Below are 23491 nucleotides of genomic sequence, written 5' to 3'. Positions count from 1 at the left end.
GGCCTACAGATTGCAGGGGGACCAAGCAACCAGTGTGAGGGGTAATGGTTCTTGTTTTAACCTGCTTGGGTCTGGATTGTGGTCTAGTGTGGATGTCCTGGGGTATGTGACCAGTTTGGCAGAACATGGGGAGGCTTCAGAGAAGGTACCCAACTAATAACTCCAGCATCTGTGAAAACCCCAGTGATTGGGACAAAGCTCCCCCCTCTGGTAGCAGAGTTCTACTGTGGCAAAAAGCTCAGAAGTCAAGTAATTGAGTGGCAACATGAGCCAATGAGGGAAGCAAGGCAAACACAGTAATACAACTTTGGACTCCTTTATCGGGGACAAAAAGGACCAAAGCATGGAACAGGAAGAAGACAGTGCAGTCAGAACTCCTGCACCAGAAGCTTCCAAGAAAAGAATAAGCTCCTTGCAGGCCATAGAGGAGGGAAGCTTAAGAAGCATTTTGAAAACCAAATAAGAGAAGTGGAGAAAAAATTAGGAATTAAGTACATGGTTAAGTGATTGATTGTCTAAATGAATGCACCTTGTTTAAAAGAGAACCACTGAATGGTTTAGTTACTACGTGATTAATTGACTAAATGATTGTACTTTGTTTAAACTAGTGACCACTTTGGTGAAAACTATGTGGCCATTTTAGTGATAAATTGTTGAGTTGTGAAATGGTGAATGCTGTATTTTGATTTTCTGTGATAAGTTGTAACATTGTGAATGCTGTACCCTGATTTTCCATGAATGTTTTGCTCTGAGTTGTTATTGAATAAATGGAGAGTTCACTATACTATGTAATGAGAACCTTGAAAGCTGTTCACAGCAGCAGTCCTCTGGAAAGCTGCTCATGCTTGGCTTTACAATCTTACTCCTTGTGGTCTCTCCAGTGACTGCAAATTATAGCTGTTCTCTCTGCCCTGGAACTGAAACCAGCACCTCTGCTCTCCTGCAAGTGCCCACAGCCAGCAGGGTCCTCTGCTATGGCAGTCATACCCTCATTCAGTGGCAGTCCAGTCTGGGATATGTCTTGTTCTTGGTGTCCCTTGGCACGGGAAGGTCCTTTAATCTTCTTCTACTTGGTAGTCAGATCCCCACACTGTCCATGAGATTAAAGTTTCTAAGACTGAAGCTGCCTCCCAACCCCAGCTGCTTCTAGGGCTTGTCTGCCCCTGGAGGTCAAATCTTTCCTAGGTCTTTTCAAATTGTCTTAGGAGAACTATTGCTTTATCCTGACTTTTGTTTATTACAACTGATCTACATTCCTTCCGAGGCAATGTTCTGTATTTTTTTTTTGTGGAGGAAATTTGGAGAGCAAAAAGTTTTCTGACCTACAACTCCACCTTCCCAGAATCCTCTCTGATTTTTCTATTGTGGTAAGTTCTTTCAATTTTCCTTTGCAGAACATTGCTGCATATTTCAGTACTTTTCCTATTTACTTGGTATGGCAGGGAAGAATTGCACTCTGGGTTGCTTCTCACTCTATCATGTTCCCAGGATTTCTCATACTTGGAATAATGAGGAAAGTTTTACTCACTGAATCACAAAACAGACATAGGGAAGTGAAGAAGGTTTAGAAAGAGCGACTAAAATGATCAAGTAGGTGAAAAGCATGGGAGAAGAAATAGGCTTCTTTAGAAGTGATATTTTAGAAGTCAGTGATATGGTACATAGAGTTTAAGGGCATAGCACTTGGGTTCAAATCCTGACTTTGCTACTTCTAGCTGTGTGATGTTGAGGAAATTATTTTAGCTCTAACCCTCAAAATCTTCATCTGAAAATATGAGGAAAATGTTGCATGGGTGCATGTCTGTGGACTTTGGAGTTGGCTGCTGGTGTTTGCTTCTTTTTACTCCATTTTCCATGCTTGATAAAGGCAGAACTGAATCCTTCCTAGGTCTTACCTATCTTGATCCTGTGGAGTTGTTTAAGATTTGATCCTTTCTCTGGTCACTGCCTTACCGTCCCTACCCCATTTTCTCTGGGGAGATTTAATTAGCCACATTCTATTACAACAATTAACTTTGTTTTTTTAGTCCTCAGAACCATCTGATACCTTTTCATATTTTATAGCAATGATACCAGGTAAAAAGTTATTGATACAGGGGCAGCTAGGTGGCACAATGAATAGAAATGGCCCTGGAGTCAGGAGGACCTGAGTTCAAATCCGGCCTCAGACACTTAACACAAAAACTAGCCATGTGACCTTGGGTAAGTCACTTAACCCCAAATTGCCCTCCACAAAAAGCAAAAAAAAAAAGTTATTGATACCCTCTTAATACAGTGGCTTGAATCCCCCATAGGAAAATTTTTAATATTCATACAGAGGTTTGACTCTTATCTAATTTAAAATTTTGTTTATCTCTAGCTAACCCTTGGACTCTTTATGTTTGAGGCAAAATGATAGAGGAAATGTTTATGTAAAAGAACAAAATATATAGTGTCTGTTACTGTATAGTCATGGGGAGAGGAAGTTGGGGGAAAGAACAGATTTTTTTCTTTTAGCTCCCTTCAGTAGTTGAACAGGTGGCTATAACTGGTAGCTTCAGCCTCAGTCTTCAACTCCAACATGCCTGTAAGGGTTAATCTCTCCCTTCCCTGACATAGCTCTACCTTTCAATTCACCTTCTCCTTTTCAGCTTCTCCTTTCATTTTCTCCTTTCATGTGTTGCCCTTGTGCCAAGGATTTTTTTTCGCAGCTCAGCCCACTAAGAGCTGGATGGGGCTGGAACCTAGTCTTCCCTGCTTTCCCTCAGCCCATCTCAGAGAAAGTGTGTACCCCTTTAAGAACACCAAGGGTGTGATTCAAGTTCATTGTCTATCTCAAAGATCTCAATAGTCTCAAGTCTCAAAGCTCTCAGGACTGAGAGGGAATACTTTCCTCTTTGAACTACAAATCCAAGAATGCCAGTCAATTCTCAAACTGCTTTAAAATAATAATCTCACAGGAATTTGGCGAGGAAAGGACTTAGAATGCATAAAGCTCTATTTAAATTTGAGCTATTATTATGGAAGTCCACAGTTACGGAAAGTATACAATGTGTGATAAATCCCAGAATATTAAAATTGGAGGGACATCCCTTGAAGATTGGAAGTAAAAAACTTGTCACAAGCAAAAGTACTATTTTACATGGCAAGCAGTAAATTTGTAGACTAATTACTGTCAAGAAATGGTACAGGTTGAAAATATAAATAGATTCCAAATAGGTTCATCTAAATTCCTCCATGACAGGTCCATTATGGATTATTGTGATAATTAGGATGTTTGAATACACAGCTTGAACCTTTGAGACAGACATAAGGGGGAACTATGATGTCTAACATCCCATCAACTCTAAAGTTCTCAGGTTTTATATTCTCCTGCCAAATGTCTGTGCCACATGAAGAGGTAGAATATCAGGTTAACTAGATCACATATAGTGGTGTGTGTGTGTGTGTGTGTGTGTGTGTGTGTGTGTGTGAGTGACAAAGACAGAGACTGAGAGAGACAGAGATACAGAGATAGAAAGATGGATGGATGAACTGACAGAGAGTGCAAAAAAGGGGGTACCTATGGCAAGAAAAGTTAAATTGCTCTTTATAAGTGTTTCAGTGGCTACTAAGCTATACCCTAGAATGCCTAATCTCAATTGAGGAGAATGCTGATATTACTTTCCCTTAGGCTTCCTCATCTATACTAGCCTTTGTTATTTGTCCATTTCTAGTCCTATCTAACCCTTCACGACCCCATTTGGGGTTTTCTTGGCAAAGATACTGGAGTGATTTGCCATTTCCTTCTCCAGCTCATTTTACAGATTAGGAAACTGAGGCAAACAGGGTTAAATGACTTGCTCAGGACCACATAGTAAGTGTCTGAGGCTGGATTTGAATTCAGATCCTTCTAACTCCATCATTGGCACTCTATCCACTGCACCATGTAGCTGACATTAGTCTCATTTAATCTAAAAGAAGCATAGTTCTCTCATTGAAACACTCTGCTATGTCAGCTCTTGGGATCAGTTCCATTTTCTAAAAGCTAATAATGTATTATGGAAAAGATAAACATGTAAAACAACTAAATAAGGAAGATTGTACTTTGAAAACATTTTAATGACTTTTTTGTTTTTTTTTTTTTACACAGAGATTTCTCAATATTCTTATCTCCCTATAGAACATTTTTCTGTCACAAAGAAAAAGAGTTAAGAGAAACCAAGCTCAGCTGACAGCATCTGCAATATTTAGAGCCTGTATCCCTCCACTTCTCTGTCAAGAGAAGGGAGGGATGCTTCATCATTTGCTCTTTGTAACTGCTGCTTTTCACTGCCTTTTATTTGAATACAGTTTCTGGTATTATTTTCAGTTAGCAGGGCAGTATCTAATATGGTGCAAGTGGGGCTTTTCCCCATGGTGCCAGCATATATTGGGGTGTACTTTCTTCCCACCTTGCCTTGTGGTCTTCTGTCAACCTGTGCAGTATTGTAACACATTCATGTGTAGTATCTTTGTTGAGTTATTTTCAGTCCTATCTGACTCTTCATGACCCTATTTCAGGTTTTCTTGACAATGATACTGGAATGGTTTGCCATTTCCTTTTCTAGCTCATTCTGCAGATAAGGAAACGGAGACAAAAAGGTTAAGTAACTTACCCAGGATCATACAGCTAGCACATGTCTGAGGTCACATTTTAACTCACAAAGATAAGTCTTCCTCATTCTAGGTCTGGTACTCTATCTACTATGCAACATAGATGCTTCTGACCTCTAGGGTAATTTTCTCAAAGTGAAGATCTTATCTCCTTACTCAAACTCCAGTTTCTCCCTATTACTTCCAGGATCAAATAAAAATCCTCTATTTGTCATTTATTCATAACCTGGCCCCTTCTTGATTTCCAGTCTTTCTTGCACTTTACTCCCTTCTGTGTATTCTGTGATTGAGCTACACTGGTCTTTGTGTTTTTCCTCCATTGGGACATTCCATCTCCCAACTCTGTGCCCTTTTACCTCCTTTCTCCAATTCCTGAAGTATTCGCCCTTTTCACCTCCATCTAGTGGAGGATCAAAACTCAGGTCAATCTCTACCTTCTGCAGAAAGCTTTTCCTGGTCTCTCCCTCCTTTCTTTTCTATAATACTTTCCTTTTGAGATTTACCTTTCATTTGAACTGTATATATCTCACATTTACAGTTATTTGCTGGTTGTCATTCATCACCATTAAAATGTGTGCTTCTTGAGGTCAAGGTCTATGTTTTATTTTTGTCTTTTTGTAAGGGGGAAAGCAGGGCAATTGGGGTTAAGTGACTTGCCCAAGGTCACACAGCTAGTGTTGTGCCAAAAGGAGCAAGACAAGAGACCCCCGAGAGTAAAATTTGGAAGTGGATTTTATTTTCTGTGGGACTGTTGGGGGTCAGGCTCAGATCGAGCAGTGAGTCTGCAGGGACAATGTGCCAGTTTTTAAAGGGACACCAGGAGGCCAACAGTTAGGTATTACACAAGCAGAAACTTGCAGAGGCCAAGAACAGTGACTGGTCAGTACACACCTCAAAATTCCGGCTGGCACCAAGTCTCCCTGACCCCAGAAGCCTGCCTACCTCTGTGTAGATTAGCTGACAGGGTAAAGGTGGAGATTGGTGGGGGAGGGGACAAGGAAGAATGGGGTCATTCAGGACAGTGAATTTACCTTAGGCTGAAATGGGGCAGGTGGAGCTGACCTGGCAGTCTGCTCACTTCCCTGAGGGAGGACTGAGGTTAGGGGATGGGAAAACCAGGCACAACATTAGTAAGTGTCAAGTGTCTGAAGTCAGATTTGAACTCAGGTCCTCCTGACTGCAGGGCCTGCTCTATTCACTATGCCACCTAGCTGCCCCAGGGCCCATGTTTTTGCCTTTTATTGTTAGCATTGAGCACATTGCCTGCCATATCTTTCTGTGCCCAACTCTTTGTGAACCTATTTGGCGTTTTCTTTGCAAAGATAATGGAATGATTTTCCATTTCCTTCTCCTACTCATTTTATAGATGAGGAAACAGAGGCAAATAGGGTTAAATGACTTGCCCAGGGTCTCATACTTGACTCCTGGCCAGATACTTCATCCACTGCACCACCTATCTGCCTACCTGGCTTATAGCAAAAACTTAATAAATGCTTATTGACTCATCATCACCAAAGTATTCCTCCCAAGATCTGCCATCTCTTCTAGATCCCAGAGGAACAAAGACTGAACTCTTTGGGGTATGGATCTTCCAATCTCTTGGCAGGATGGAACCGATTATCAAAATATCCTCCACACCACCTCCCAGGCCTGATCCAACTTTCTCACCTGACTTTATCTTGGGAGTAAGAATTCCTTCTATGCCCCTCATTGTTTACATCATTGTACTCATTTTATCTGTTGTTATCTCAATTATATTATTTTTGCTCTGCATTATTTCAATATAAATTTTCCCATCTTCATCATGTTCCTATGTTCCTCATTCATCATTTCTATGACTTAATAACATTTCAATGCACTAATACATGAGATGCAGCATGACATAGTGAATAGAGAGCTGACCTTTGAGCTAGGTAGACCTGCTTTAAGTATAGCCTCTGGCACATACTTTCTTAGTGACAGTGGGTAAGTCATCTTCTCAGTGCCTTAGGCAGCTGTCTAAGACTTTAAGTGGCAAGCCACCTGCCTTGGTAGAATGAGTTGTCTAGTCTGGGAGTTTCCTATGCAAATGAAATCATCAATGGTATCCCAATCCTTACATTCATATGCATAGTGTGTTCTGCCATTCCCCAACTGATGAATACTTTTTATGATGAGTTCTCTGTTACCCCTCCCCTGCCCCCATACTGCTCTAAACATTTTAGTACATAATGAGACCTTTCTGATATTGATATCCTTGGGATGCATACCTAATAGTGGGACCATTAGGTCAAAGGGCGCTAATGTTTTAGGAAATTTTCTCAAATAATTCTCAATTGTTTTCCAGAACAGGTGGACCAATTTGCAGCTCAGCTCTGAGAAGTGCATTAGGGTGGCTTTCTTCCCATTGCTCCTCCAAAACGATTTCCATCTTTCATCATCTTTGCCAATTTGATGTGTGATGTGAAAACTCAGTTATTTCAATTTGCATTTCTCTTATTAGGGATTTACAGCATTTCTTCATATGGTTGTTGAGAATCAGCAATTTTCCTTTTGAAAATTCTTTGTTCATATCCCTTGGATCATCTATCAAATGGAGAATGATTATGATATGATAATCACTTGTGTCAGTTACCAATATATCTTAGACATCAGACTTTTAAATGAGGTATCTGATGAAAACTTCTCCCCCCTCATTTAACAATCGAAGACTGTCCCCCACCTTCCTTCTAGAGCAGTTGTTTACAAAGTTTGTGATTCATGCACCCCTCTCCATCTGTAAACATTTTGAACATGACTCCCAACAATGCATTTTGATTTATAAATTATATACATGTATAAAATTCCAAGTTGATTGTTTTGATACTTGGTTTTAATGACTATCCCAGCTAAAAAGAAAAAAAAGAGGCAACTTCATGCAGAGATGTTCCAAATGTAAGAAATACATCACTGGTTGCATTTCCTATGTCATGATGCTGATTTGTGATCTCATACACAAATTATGCAAAGGTTTTTGTTGAAACTTGGCCAGTAAGTTTCCCTCTTCCCTATTTTCAATTCGTTATTCTTGTAAATGAATCCAAAGTTGTGCCATTTTTTACATTTTTAACAAATGGGTTAAAAAAACAGAGAAGCTCTTAATTTGGAGGATTTTTAAATAGGCTAGAGAATTGTTTCAAAGCTTTTAAAGTGTGCAGATATGAGAATTTTTAGAAGTGATATACTTACATAGTTTTTTTCCAACAAAATCACATAACAATATAAACATTTCCCAACATCCGTTTTCAAAATGTTCTCTCAAAAGCATACATTTCTTTCATAAAGTCTATATTTCCTCATTCTTTTTTAAAGTTAATTTTAATATAGTTTTTTTAATGTTACCTGCATTTTCCAATATATTCTTCTTTTTCCCACTGCCTGACAGTCATCCCAACAGGAGGCATATGGTTAAAGGGTGACCTTTCCCTGCCATCCCCCCTCCTTTCTTCATTCCATATGACTAAACCAGAGGACACAAACACTTCAGTGAGCCCTTACTCCCAGTCTTCTTCTTCTTCTTCTTTTTTTTTTTAAAGCAGTAGGGGTTAAATAACTTGCTCAAGGTTACATGGCTAGTTATTATTTTTGTGTGGGTGCCGAGTATCTGAGGCTGGAACCAATCCCAGGTCTCCCCACGCTGGGGCCAGCACTCTTACTCACTGCACCACCTGGGCTCCCCTTACCCCCTGTGTTCTTGCCAATATTCCCTTTTCTCTTCTGGCTAGATGCTCATCCACCCTCTCCATGGGAAGGAATCTACAGGACACTAAGAAGGCCACTTTGATCAGATTGTATAGTTAAGGGAATGACATAAAGAAAGGATGGAAAGGTAGTTTGAGGACAGGGTGTGAAGGACTTTAAATGTCAAACAGTAGAGCCTATGTATGTTCCTAAAGTCAATACAGAGACACTGGAATTTATTTAATGTGGGAGTGACATGATCAGACCAGTGCTTTAGGAAAGTCATTTTGGTGGTTGAGTAGAGGAGAATTTGGAGTGGGGAATTGTTACTTGAGGCAGAGAGACTAATTAGAAGGCGATTACAATGGTCCAGGCAAGAGATAATAAGGAACTGAACTAGGGTGGTGGCTATGTAAGTAGAGAGAAGGGGACAAATGTAAGAGGTATTGATGAGTTAGAAACAAGATTTGGCTACTGATTGGAATGTAGAATGATATAAAGTTTGAAATCCCGGGCCACTGAAAGGATGTTGTTGTCTTTGGTGGAAATGTTTATCCTTAACTGTCAAAGAGGACCAAAGATCTCATGGGTGAGGTCTTAACTTGCATGTGATTTGGATTTGTGAGGCAAAATTGTCAGCCTCATTCTCTCTTCTAGAGTCTGAAATGCATTGTCACAAATCCAAGTGGCCAGACAAAAATCAAATGACTGGTGATGACCTGGGATGCAGTGTATGGCCTTGGCATCTTCAATAACTGACCAGGCTCTAAGTGCCCCATAGTGCCTGCTTTCTGTTGCCTTCATAGCAGTTGGAACAAATGGTTCTCATTCACCCTTTTCACTGGAGAAGCTTTCACATTCATGAATGCTTTTAGCTTTCCTCAAGGGTCAATATTTTATTAATTATTTGCTTATTTACTAATTAAATGTTAATTCTTCTTTCCTCCTCAAATATCTTTATCTCTTTCTATATGCTATTTCCCCAATAGAGTATAAACTCCTTGAGGGCAGAGGCTGTATTTTTTTTTTGTCTTTGGCCTAATAGGAAAGTTCTAAAGAGGGGTTGTTTTGGGTGGACAGATAATGGGATCTGTGATGCAGATTGCAACCTATCCATAACTTCTTATCTTGTGAAAATCACATTGTTCTACCAAAAATGAAAAGGTGCAGTGGGTTATACAAAGCTCTTACCAGTCACTGCTCTCTAGCCGAGAGCCAATCGCAGGATACCTGTCGCAACCAGGAGGTTATCTGGGGAGTGGGATGTGGGTATTCTAGAGGAAGGAGTGAACTTTCCTAAGGTCTGCTGTTAGAGGTGTTCAGGTCCTAGCTGTGCTGTAACCACCACTAAGAGATATATTTGGCATATAAAAAAAGCAGAGGCTGAAAATGTGCATAATTGCTGGAGACCAAAAGTGGGACCTCACACAGAGGGAAGAGGTGACTGAGTAGGGAAAAAGTCTATTTATCAATAGGGAAAGGGAATGGCTGAGCTGTATTGGTGACCACAATAGGTGAGTGAAGGAGAGTAGATGCAACTCATCTTCCTACCATCTAATTGACTGCTTATGTATCCTCATGGGTACTTCCATCTATAGATTGGGGGTGGTTTAGTCCCCACTTTGGAGAGTATTGTAGTATTCTGGAAAGGAAACATGGAAAGGAAAATAATCATTGTGCTTTATATTTGGTGTTTTCTCTCTGAGGATCCTGAAGTACTTAAGAAAAACAAGATGCCAAAAGGTGACGAGGATGCAAAAATTTCATGATATCTGATCATAAAGCAATGACTTCCATTATCTCTTGAAGGTTGTAGTGTAATTGAAATTGTAAAAGGCAAGGAATTGCCAAGATAGGTAGCCTTGGTCTGGAACAGCCTGCTATATCTCTAAAAGTTAGATTCTTCAATGAAGTCTTACTCTTGGGAATTATGCCCACAGGTCCAAATAGGTACTTGACCACTCACACAAAGCAAATAAAAATTTATAATGGGCAATTAGTAATGAATGCTAATTTAATTGATTTTATTACCTGCATACATTCTCAGGGCAAGGCTAAACAAATTAGTGACTTGTAAAATTTCTAGATTTTTTTCATGGTTGCTTTAGCAGGACCAACTCCAAAGATTCTAGCTAGGTTTTGCAGGGAGAAAGACAGGTTTTAAGGTAACCAGAATTCAAGCTGCATAGAGTGCTATGGATCAAAGTCAACACTGCAGCTGTTTTTAGGAACTAACAGGTGGCCAGGTTACCAAAAAAAAGGTTCTTCACTAAGTTGGTTGCTGAACCTCATATCAAATAAAATTTGGGGTAACTTGATAGTGTATGAAAAAGTAGTATGGTATCATATAAGAAATTATAAGATGCTTTAAGTGCTCATAAGGAAAGAGACTAGGGGTGGCTAGGTGGCACAGTGAGTAAGAGTGCCAGCCCCAGAGTTGGGAGGACCGATGGGTTCTGGCCTCAGATACTTAACACCCACACAAAAAACTGGCTGTGTAACCTTGGGCAAGTTTCTTAACCCCAACTGCCTTAAAAAAAATAGGAAAGAGACTATAGGAATCTGATGGATAGTAAATGTCTAATAAAAAGAATCTTGTAATCACATGACAGGTGAATTGACATCCTTTCCTCCTTCCACTTTTGTGGATAACACTTTTCTTCTTATAATATCAAAAAAGTCTTATAGCAATGGGGAATTTTCTCTTGACTGCCAGAGAAAAAAAACAAATTGGTCACATATGTAAAAACAACTTTATTTGAGAGAGAAATAGGAAAAATAAGAGAATAATTCATCAAAGGATCAGAGATTTAGAGCTAAAAGTAACATCGTCTATGTTTAAAATTTAAAACAGACAGCACTGAAAAACCTCCAAAACGAACAACTGGTTCAAACATGTACCACCAAACAACTGATATGTACTGTGAACTCGTCACAAATCACTTATCTGCTCATACTTTGAATGTTTCAACCTTGAGGCTAAATTTATGAAGGGAGGAATTTAAGTCTCTACAAATTTAGACATGCATTCTCTTTTCCTTGACCTTGTTACAAAATGTTTTTCTCTTACCCTAACCCCCTTTCAATTTTTTTTCAACAGTTGCAAATCAAATTTCATCCAAGTGGTGACATGATGACTACGTGTTGGCCATTTTATTCAGTTTGGAATTGTACTCACTATTGCATTAGCTCACTTACATGAACCCCATTCTTCTGCCTTCCAAAGTTAATTAAAAAAAAACCTATTTCACAACTTTCAAAACTGCTTGGTGAGTCTCCAATCTCCAACCCCCCCTCCTCATTTTTTTCCATTAGAGTATTGACAAATATGTTTTTATTTAATGGAGGACTTGCCAGGGAGAAGCCCAGAGGGGGTGCTACATTTAGAATAAAAGCATTGAGAATAGAGAACATAAAACACTCACAAAAACTTCAATTTTCTATCATGATCTATTAAGGATAAGAGAAGGAAAAAGGAAGAGAAAACAAAACAAAAAAGGGGCCTAGACAGAGATGCAATCTCAATGTGTACCAAATCCTTGAAATACCTCTTCTTAGGAGAAGAAAAATAACTTTTTTGAATTAAAAATGAGTAAATATTACCAGAATTTGCTATAAAACCTTTTAATTCCCATTTAAGTTTAGAAGGAATTCTTGAAAATTTTCATTTTTCCTCATTAACCCCACCCCACAACTTGTCCATCCCATGTCTTTTATACTGCCTCCCACCCCAACTAATTTAAAAAAGTTTTACTGATGAAGTCATTTCCTGAAACACACCCCCTCCACCCTCCTTTAACAGGGAAAACAGTTACCAGAACAAAATGACACAGCAGCAACGATGCCAAATAGCATACGTAATATTACAAATTCGTAATTTCTCAACTTTCTGATGGAAGGGAGGCATAAGTCATCAAATGGCCTCTGGAACAAACATTGATCATTTTATTTGATCTGAGTGTAGCTGCCTTTTAACATTGTTCTCACTTAGATTATTCTGGTCATGTATATCATTACTGTGGTTCTTCTTTCTTCATGCTGAATTAGTTCATACAAATCTTCCCATATTTCTTGGAATTCCTCATCTTCACTGTTTCCTATGATGCAATAATATTCTATTGTATTCATATAACACAATATTTTTTAGTCACTCCTGATTAATGGAGTCATTCACCTATTCCACTGGAGAAGCTTTCACATGCAGGAATACCTTTAGCTTCCCTCAAGGGGCAACATTTTATTAATTTTTTATTTATTAATTAGATATTCATTCTCCTTTCCTCCTCAACTATATTTGTCTCTTTCCATGTGGCATTTCTCCAATAGAGTATAAGAGGGCAGAGTCGGTATGTTTTTTTTGTTAATAAATTAATTAAATAAATAAATTAAAGCTGGGTGATTTTTTTGGGACAGATAATGGAATATATGGTGCAGATTGCAACCTATCCATAACTGCTTATCTCGTGCAAATCACATTTCTGCCAAAAATGAAAAGGTGGGGTGGGTTTCGCAAAGCTCTTACCAGTCACTGCTCTCTAGCCCAGAGTCAATGACAGGACACCTGCCACAGCCAGGAGGTTCTCTGGGCAGTGAGAGATGGGTATTCTAGTGAAAGGACTGGACTTTCCTAAGGTACACTGCTGTTAGAGGTGTTCCTGACTAATCTTTCTGCCTTTCTGGTTCCTTATTACTTCAAAAATGCTTCTATGAATATTTTGTCCCCTTCATAAACTTTTTTTTTCTCCTTCTTTCTGTTTCTGACCTCCTTGGAGTATAAATCCAGTAGAGGGATTGCTAGGATAATGGGTAAGAATACATTAGTGACTTATTTTCCAAAGATTAGTTCATCCCTCCCCCATCAATGTATTAGTGGATGTCTTCCCATAGCCTCTGCAAAACTGACTTTTTAGTGTTTGTCATGTTTGCTAATTTTCTGTATGCAAGGGAAAAAAAATCAGAGTTTACTTACTTTGTATTTTACTTGGTATTAGTGATTTGGGCATTTAAAAATATGATTGTTGATAGTTTGTATTTCTTCTTTTGAAAATGATTTATAACCTTTGATTGCTTATTTAAAGGGGAGATCAGTCTTATGTTTGTGACAATTCCCTATTATATTGTGGACTTTTATCAGGGGTATTTGATATAAATATTTTTCTCTATCAAATGTCTTTTCTTATTTTAGTTACAGATATTTTGAGTAAAATCTTTTAAATTTTATTAAAAAATTGTCTTCTTTTATTTCCACTATCAGTTGTTCTGGTTTTTTTTTTCTTTTACTATAGTTCTAAAAGGTACCTCCTTCCATCTATCTCTGCTTTTTTGGGGTAATGATGTGATAATTTTATGTTTAGGTTGCTTATCCATTCATCTTCAGTGGAAAACTCTTAACTCCCTACCCTGTAAAGTAGGGAGTAGTGCATTTAATTTTATGGAAGAGGTTTATTTTCATGGAATAACATTAACATCCTGTGGCCTTTTAGACGATTCCTGCTAATGCCTTTTAAAATCCTGTTGCATTTTTGCAACTAAAACTACTTCTAATGATTATCTCTTGTTCCATGTCAGATGAAATTACGGTAAGGATTATACTTATCGTTCAGGCCAGAGATACTCTATCCCTGGCATACAAGTTAAACTTTAGCGTACTGCTTTTGAGAATAAAGGTCTTTTTTTTTTTAAAGGGAGACCCCAAATGAACTATAATAGAAAGGGAACTAGATTTGGAATGTAGAGACCTTGGTTCAGTTTTGATTCTGCAATTAATTCTGCAATTACTTGTTTGATCTTGGATAAATTATTTTAATTCCCCTGGGCCTCAGGTTCTCATCTGTTAGATTGGGATAGTAATGGCCCCTTTAGCTACCTTATAGGATTGGTAGAAAGATCAAATAAAGTGCTTTGAAAGAACCCTGTATGGTGTGGGGCCATGTAAGACCCTTTCCTCCCCACCTAGATTGGACCTGACTAGGATATCATTTTTAAGATGAAAGGATTAATTGAGAAACTTAAATACCCATGTAAATGAGCATAGGCCCACTGCTGCTGTCAGATACAAACAGAAAATGCAATGCCACCCACAGTGTTAGTCCTGTATTTCCTCAGGCTACTGATGCTTGCTGCCATCAGACATATCTCTGATGTTCACCATCAGTGCACTTAGTATTGTAAAAGTACTGCTATAAAGTAAAGAGAGGGGAAAAGCCTAAGAAACCTACCACTTTTAATATGTCCGAAGAAAAGAATAACATATTTACAGCATGAAAAGCAGCACCATTAGCCCTGGTCCCTGAATTACCTTATTGTACCAAGGAAAGCGCCTATAACTACCCCCCCCCCCCCAACTTCCTTATAGGACAAAGACGACCTTGAAATCTTTAAATTGAACTTCCAAACTCTTCAGGAAGCAGATTTGCAGCCATTATGCTTTGTTACTAGTAATTAAAAACTCAATTGAGCGAGTTTCTCATTTCCAATTAAGGTAACTTAGTGTTTAACCACCAAACAACAACCAGTTTTTTTTTTCTTTTTATTCTGCCCGAGGAGACTCCCCATATGAGGCATGAAACCTAGCAATGGGTAGCAGGGGAGTATGGTGACAAACATAGAGGCTCCCCAGGGATGGGCTCCTGGATGAACTTCAACCGCTGGGAACAGCCTCAGCTGGTAGGCAAGTTAGGGGCGAAGCAAAGAACCCTTCAATCTCTGCACTTTTGGAGTAACAAGCAATGGGACTGGAGTTAGGGTTAAGGAAACGCTTTCTCCTCCCTCCCCTCTGTTTCAGGTCCTCTAAACTCTATAAATGAATAAACAAGCAAACAATCAGGTAAGTAAACAGATAATGATAAAAAGTAAATAGATAAATAACTGCACAAAGACAATCTAAAACCCCACAAAATAAATCCCGGACTTCTTTTAAGTGCCAGCAGAGATCGGGCCAAGTTTTATTTTTTTATTCGTTAAGGAGACGAAAGAGCCCCACCCCGTGTTTAATAGGATCCCGTTTTACTGGAGCACTGCTGGATGATTTCACCATCCCCTTCTTGTCCAGCTGCGGGAAAACAGCTGGATTGAGTCGGAGGGGGAGCCGCGAAGGAGGCTCTTTCCCGGCTGCCTGCAGTCTCCACTGCAGCCAGAACCTGGCAGAGACGAAGCACCTGTGCGAGCGGAAACTTCCCCGTCCCTCCAGGCGCCCTCTTCTCTTTGCCAACTGCCAGTCCCGCTCCGCCCTCCCTTCCCGCAGCAGGAGTAGCTCCGGGGGACCTAGGGGGCGGGGTCCGTCTGCCTCCTGCGCCGCGGGATGCCCGGGCGCGCCTAGGCTTGCGAGCGAGTGCAGCCGGGCCGGGCAGACGCTGCCAACCAAGCCCAACCCCTCATGCCTTAGCCAGGGCGCCCGGCGGGCAGTGCAGTCCCCGTCGCGGGTCCCTAGGGGGCGTAGCAGGCGCGGAAAGAGGCCTGAAGGGACCCGGGAGGGAGGGCGCAAAATTCCACGCGGGCGGGCCCCCGATAGTTTGAAAACAACCGAGGGGGGTCGGGATCGGGGCCGGGGCCGGGGCGGGGGGAGGGGGGAGTAGCGGAGGGAAGAACGGGACACGCCAGAGCCACCTCGGCTCCTCCAATCAGCTCCGGGCTGAGGGCGGCGCGTGTGGCCGGGCTGTGAATGGGAAGCGGCGGCGGCGGCGGCTGGTGAGTGTTGGCCGCGCTCTCGCGGCGGCGGCGGCGGCAGCGGCTGGAGGGCGGCGGGCGGGCGGGCTGGCGGGCGGAGGCGCCTCTGCCCCGTCTCACTTTTCTTCAGGGACAGCGCCACGGAAGGAATCGGGCGCTGGGGGTGGGTGGGTGATGAGAAGCCCCCCCGGACCTTCCGCGGGCACTCAGTCGGTGCGTCCCGAAGGCAGGGAAGGGAAGGAGGGAGAGGGACCGTGAGAGTGAAGCCCCCCCCCCCTTTCCATCCCCATCCCCAAATGAGGGGATACTCCCTGGTATGCCCCCTCCCACCTCCAGCTGTTGCGGTAGAGGGGGACCCTCGGACGCCCTCTACTCCTCCGCTGCGCTTGGCCTCTAGGGATGTCCGAGGAGTCCGGGGCGGCTGGGGGGGGGGTCTGAGGCAGCAGTTCTTGGGGTGACTTGTGAAGCGCGAGCACACGCACTTTCCTCTCTGCACGCCAGTATTCTCACGATCTCTCTTAGGACACCCCCCAGTATTGTTTCTCCCCTAACCCCAGCAGTCCCCTCTCCCCAGCATTCTCCCCCTCTCCCCTAGGACGCCTTCTCCCTAGCATTCTTACCCCCCTAACCCCAGGAATCTTTCCCCAACATTCTTACATTCTCCCCCACGAACCCTCCCTACTCCCCAGCATTCTTACTCTTCTCACCTTAGGAGTCCCCTTTCCCCAATATTCTTCTCTCTCCCCCGAAGAACCCCTTCTTCCCAATATTCTTAACCCCTAAACCCCAGCAGCCCCCCTTTCCCAACATTTTATTCTCTCCCTCACGAATTGCCCCCGCATTCTTAATGCCCTATCCCCAGAAGTCCCCCTTTTCTCAGCATTCTCTGCCTCTCGACCTAGGATCCCCCTCTCCTAAACGTTATTACTCCCCTTTTCCAAGCAGTTCCCTTTCCCCAGCATTCTCCCCCTCTCCCTCCAAGTACTCCTTTCCTCAACGTTCTTACCTCCTGCCCCAAGTCCAGCAATCCCGTCTCCCGAGTATTCTCCCCCTCTCCTCTAAGGAACCCCTTCTTCTCAGAATTCTTACCTCCCTCACCCCAGCAGTCCCCTTTCCTCAGCATTGTCACCCTCTCCCCCTAAATACCCTCCTCCCTAGCATTCTTGCCCTCTTACCCCAACAGACTCCTTTCCCCATCATTCTCACCCTCTCGCCCCGGAAACCCCTCTCCCCAGGATTCTTACCCACTCCTTACCCAATCAGTCCTCTGTCCCCAGCATTCACACCCTCTTGCTCCAGGATCTCCCTTTCCCCAGCCTTCTTATCCCCCTCATACCAGCAGTCTCCTTTCCCTAGTATTCTCACTCGTCACTCCAGCAGTCCCCCCTCCCCAGCATCCTCTCTCTCCCCACCTCAGCAGGTCCGCTACCCTGATTGTCACCCCCCAGCATTCTTATCCTCCACCCCATCATACCCCCGAATCATGGAGTCTTTCACCCGAGGCAGAAATCCCCTCCTTCCCCGCGCCAGCTGCTGGAAGGGGTCTTGGGCTGGAGCGGGTGTCCCTCACCCCCTCAATTTTCTCACCCTCCCTTTCACTATCCTCAGCTCCCTCACCCTCTGTCTTCACCCGTACACCTCTCTTTTGAACGCTGGGTCCCATCGACTATCCTCCCGAACTGCCTGTAAGAGTTCAGGCGATTTCCCCTTAGATCTGTGTTCCCTCCCCTCCCCTCTCATTTCTCTATTACCCAGCCCTAAACCCTTGTCTCTGAAACGTTCCCCTCTCGCCCTTCCGTGCCAGTACAAACCTTCCCTCTTCCTCTACTCTAGCCTCTCCCTGCTCTCCCCTAGCCTCTCCTGCACACCCACCCACACCCATCCCCACCCGCAGTGGCTTCTTCTTAGTCCTCTTTCCCCCAAAGCTGCCCTCTCTATCATCACACGCCGCACCTGGCCACCCTCCCTGCCAGGCCGGTTACAACCCGAACGAGAACTAAGCCACTTACCTGCCCGAGACAACCCTTTTCATCTCCTACCCTCCTCTGTCTGCTCCCAGTACAGATCAGAGCTTTTTTGTATCCTAGGAAAACGGGTACGCTTGCATATTTCTGGGTGTATGCAACTAAGAGGTTGGAAGATGTTTGGAGACTCCCCTATCTAGTATCCTAATGCTAATTTTGCAGGGTTCTGAAGTAAAAACAGTCCTTACAGGAGGCTGATGATGAGAGTGCTTCCTTTCGTCCCTTTTCTTCTATTTGTTGTTTTTTTTTTCCCCAAGTGGTAAACGAATGTAATATTTCACAGGGAACTGAAACCTGGAAACTACCATGATCAGTGAAAATCTAATGGGAATATAGTTTTCGTCCTCTTTGCGGTATATGAAAGGTACTCTCTGGCTTGCCGTCTTCAGTTGCTGGCTGGGTAGAATGGAACAATCTCGTGTTTGTTATAGTGCTGCGATGAAGGCTCCAGATTTACCGAAATACTAGCCAGCGTCAGTAAACTTGCACTGTCTCAGCCTGTGTGGAAGGCATTGGATGTGACAAGGCAGAGAAACATGTGTTTCACATTTCTGACTGGTTGTTTTGGTGCAATCAATACTTCTACAAGATACATTGATCTAGATGGCGATTATAATACAGTCATGCACACGGAGTACTGCCTTCGGGTTGCATGCCAAGTGAGCACAAACCACCAGGTCCTTGCCTCTTATGACCAAGAGAAGCCAGTATCCCCCAAACTTCAGCACCGGAGCAACAGGAATAGAAGTTCCCACTTAACCAAAGAAAGCCCAGCCTCACAGTGGGCTGGGAAGGATGAGGAGGAGACCATGCACGCGGATCTGCAGGCAGTCAGGGAGGATATAATGATTGGAAGAGAGGTCGGAGGAGAGATGATGGTACGAAGGAATAGCTGGAGAAAACAAATGATAAAGTTCAACTTATGTTTCTTTTTCTTCTGTCGTGGATGGTGGGCGTTTCTCTTGCTTCAGCTCCACATGTTTCAAGCATTGGCACAAGGTAGGACCCAGAGATATTTTGTTCGTATAGACATGTTTTGCCCTATCTCCTTCTTAGAAACTAAGAAATGCTGGTTTAAAAGGATGGTAATGTTTTTGCATTAAAGAATTAACTGGAATAGAATTTGTGATCAATAAATATTTTCTGCATGGTAATGGAAATGTCTGTGTAATCCTTTCTGTATACGTTTGCAGCTAGCTGCAAGCCCAATTCCCTTCCTCACCTTCCTTTCTCTCTTCTACCATCTTTTTCTTTGAGGAATCCTTGCTTTATTAATAAAATACTTATCAGGCTTTACCTATCTTTAAAGTTGTGCCAAAAGAATAATTGAGCCTATCTCTGGAGACAAAGGGTTAAAGTTAGACTGTGTTTTAATGAAAAAAAGGCTCACATAGTCCTAAGTAGAACTAACTCAGACATGTAAAAATCCTTTTACAATTGAGAAGCATGGGAGGTGAGCTTTTTTTTTTTTTAATTATCATTCACTTTCATTTTGGAATTGCCAGGGAACATTTAACTGTTTCAAAATTGCAATTGATTCCTAGCTAGGCTGGAAAACACCAGAGACTTCCATGCAACTGAGTCTCTAAATGGTGGGTGACAAGTCACCAATAGACATGAACTGTGAAGTGTTAGGTCACTTTAAATTTCAGTTATTTGTATTCCCTTTCTCTCTCCTTCCTCCCTCCACTTCCTCAGTTCTCCTAAATTGTTGAATTCATTTGGATGTAGAACAGAGCAAGTGCTAAGACTGGTCTAAAAAGTTTAAATGGAGTTCTCACTTTGTTGTTGATTTTTGGCCCCCATGTTACTTTTACTTGTGCTTGAACACAGTAGTGGTTTCTAAAGTGAGGAAAGATGATCTGGTGACTTGAAATGCTAAAGTTAATAAATGTTTATATATTTTTTCTATTTTGAAATATTCTATATCAAGAATATTCTCTATTCCACTTAACATCCTATTTCATTAAAGTTTAATGACCTTTTAAAAAACAAATAAATCTTCAACACTACCTTTCAAAAAAATTAATGTAGCTATTTTCCTTTTAGCCATTTAAGAAAAACTTAACTAGGTACTCACTGACAATTTTGTGGAATATCATATGAAAGAACTCTGTGTATTATATCTTTTAGATTACTATATATGGAAGGAGGATATCATTAATCTGTTGATCTTCAGTGTTTATGGAATTCATATAATTCCATAAAGTCTTCCATTTTTAAAGATTTTTTTAACTCAGGAGGAAAAAAAACAACTATTCTCTGTTTTAATAATGAATTTTGCATTCTTAATCTACTTTTAGGTATCATCATTTTTCTCTAAACTACTTCTAAGACCTTTGTAAATGAATGCTTTTATTGTTTTGCTATATGAAAACAGAAATTGCTGTATTGTTGGTGCTACACTGCTTGTTAATTCTGTTTGGAAGTTTCAAATGTCACTGTGCTTTTTTGTTGTTTGGCTCAGTTTGAAAACATTTAAAAGTGGTTCCATATTTTAAAACTGTCAGAAGACATAGGCTTAAGTAAAAAGTGTCTAAATCAGTTTAATACTTCTTTTGTTTTTCCATTTGTTTTCTGATAGCAGTTACTTGCACCTTTCCTTGGGATCAGCAAATATAATGCTCTTGTAGCTTTATACATAAGTTTAAATAGTGGTGATGAGTCAGTCAGTGTTTTATTTTGCATACGTTATAGAAATGGCAACTTTTTATCAATTTCATCTATGCATAGGAATTTATAGGACTACCAATTTATATTTTTATAACTAAAATGCTAATGAAAAGATAACGTCTTTTAAACAGAAGCAACTTACTCCTCATTCTCAACAAAAACATTAGCAGCTGTTTTACATACATACATACATATATATATATATATATATATATATATAGCTTATAAAAGTGTACTGGTCTTTTAGAGAATAGAACTTCAAATAGGTTGTCACAAATTTTAAATTCATTGACAGGTTGCTGTTCTCTGCTCTCTGAAATGTGTGATATATCCATCATTTTTTATATCATATTGAAAATTCATATTACAGGGGAGATGTCACAATTTGACAAAAGCTCATGTATCTTGAAAATGAAAATTCTGGTGCTGCTATAGAGATTTCTGATGGGATGATGAGTTGGTCATATGCGCAGGAATGTTACATGACATTTTCTTGAATCTTTTATCAGATAAAATACAGCATTATAAGTGGAAAACTTATGACTATGGTGGGGTCTAGTCATAAGCACTATTTTATGTCTATGTAACGAGACAAAGTTTTTACTAATTAATTTTGAATTTCTCGAAACATTGATTCAGTTTCTCAGGACACATTTGGGAAAAAAATCAAACAACTAGCAAAAACTGCATGTTTAAAACTGAAATTATGAGTAACTTGTATTAAGCAAATCCTTTATGTGATGAATAGTTTTATCTAGGAAAACTTTCAAATCGAACTTTAGAAAGTATTTATATGCCTAGCAATATTATTTCTAAATTTTATCTCACGATTAATTTCTCATATGATAATTTTATGTGTTTATTTGGGAGATTTTTTAAAGAATTGTGATAGTGTAGTTGAGATAAAAATCTTTTATTCAAAATGAAAGTGACTATATGTATTTTACTAGCTTTGTCCACTGAGGAGCTAGAGCTCAACTTTTGGAAATGTGATTTCTGGACTAAAAGATAGTTAAGAGATGCCTGTGAGATCTTTTGGCCTGTTAATGAGCATATTATTTCTGACACTGTTTTGTAGATGCCTTTGACTACTATGGAGTCAAAAGAAATCATAAAATATGTTTAAAGACTGTACTGAATATTAGAGCAAAGCTGGTTACTCTCTATTAGTTACTGACTCTTTAGAATCCATCACTGGTGTATTATTACACCTATGCCACATTGGTAATCATTGGTATTCATTATAAAAGGAAAGATAAAGTAACTAATGTGGTTAAATGAGAAGAAACAGTGCTAATGTTTTTACATTTAATTACTTATAGAACTTTAGAAATATGGTAATGGGCAGCTAGGTTGTGCAGTGACAGCCCTGGAGTCAGGAAGACCTGAGTTCAAATCTGGCCTCACACAGTAACCATATGTCCTTGGGCAAGTCACTTGACCCTGTTTACCTCAATTTACTCATTTGTAAAATGAGCTGGAGAAGTAAATGGCAAACCCTTCCAGTATCTTTGCCAAGAAAACACCAAATGGGGTCATGCAGAGTTGGACACAACAGAAGAACTAATGAATATCTAGAACTGGCCTGAATACTATAACCTCATATTTAAGTTTATCTTATATTTTGAAGAAGAGAAATTTTGAAAATTCCAACAATGTACAATGAAAAGAAGCACCAAAATGTTGAATGTTTGTATTACCAGAAATCCTTCTTCACAAATATCATCTGAATCTCTATTTTCATTTCCTTCCTAACTACTACCTGATTTCCTCTTATACTTAGTATTGAGTTGAAAAGGGATAGTCAGGGACATCTCTGGGTAAGTTGTATGAATGGAACAGAGAGGTTTCTTTATCCTGGTAATAATGCAGAGAAGAGACAATGTCCTAGCCAGCCGCCTGCTTCATGGAGAGGATGGTGAATGGGAAGATTGGGAGTCCCACTCAGTTAGCTTGAGATGGAGCTGTGAAAAAGTTTAGAGCTTTTTAGAGACCTGTGGGACCAGGAGGAAAGGAGAGAGAATGAAATTCAGGATTATCTGTTAAAAATTTTCAGGATCTCTGGTAATCACTGTGAAGGGAGAACATTAAATGTAATGACAGATGCTGCTTCAGGAAAATTTTGTTTATTCATTTCTTTTGTTAAAAATTATTTATTTTATTCTGAATTTAAGAAATAAAACAAGCATTTCCATAATATAGCAAAATAGAAAAAAAGATGATTGTGCATGAAACTGAAAATCTATTATGTCCAATTTGCTATTCCCTTTAATAATAAAGTTAACATGCAGCTTTCTTTTTTTTTCTTCACCTTCCCCAATCCCCCCAGAGATGGCTACCATTGCTCACAAGTTGGGTGTGTGTAGTCATTTTATACATACTTCTATTTATCAGTTCTTCAAAAAATATTGTTTCTATTATGTACAGGTGGCTGAGTATGGTGTCTAGAGGAGATAAACAAGATTTGATCCCTGCCTATGGGAGTTTACAATCTAGTAGGGATTGTAAAACACACAGATAAACATAATGAGTGTTTGAATATAGTATGTATGTTAGAGGAATCACAGTGTTATGAGGGTATAGTAGATAGAGTGTGTGTGTGTGTGTGAGAGAGAGAGAGAGAGACAGAGAGAGAGAGACAGAGACAGAGACAGAGAGAGAGAGAGAGAGAGAGAGAGAGAGAGAGAGAGAGAGAGAGAGAGAGAGAGAGGAGAGGGAGAGAGAGAGAGAGAGAGAGAGAGAGAGAGAGAGAGAGAGAGAGACAGAGAGAGAGAGAGAGAGAGAGAGACAGAGAGAGAGAGAGAGACAGAGAGAGA

General features: G+C 40.7%; 1 protein-coding gene across 1 annotated transcript in view; it reads left to right on the top strand.

The window, feature by feature from the left end:
- Positions 1–15856: 15856 nt before the first annotated feature.
- Positions 15857–23491, top strand: part of SDK1 (sidekick cell adhesion molecule 1) — a 1154843-nt gene continuing 1147208 nt past the window's right edge. Inside the window, exons 1-2 of the mRNA XM_069084769.1 lie at positions 15857–15999; positions 18286–19001. Of these exons, the coding sequence (XP_068940870.1) occupies positions 18539–19001 (463 nt within the window). The 5' untranslated portion in view covers positions 15857–15999; positions 18286–18538. The remainder of the gene's footprint in view (positions 16000–18285; positions 19002–23491) is intronic.

Source organism: Petaurus breviceps, unplaced genomic scaffold (genome assembly GCF_028583685.1).
Source record: "Petaurus breviceps papuanus isolate PSGF00001 unplaced genomic scaffold, PetGlider_PUasm1.0 175, whole genome shotgun sequence".
NCBI classification, from domain to species: Eukaryota; Metazoa; Chordata; class Mammalia; order Diprotodontia; family Petauridae; genus Petaurus; species Petaurus breviceps.
This window is presented reverse-complemented; position numbering and strand designations above follow the sequence as displayed.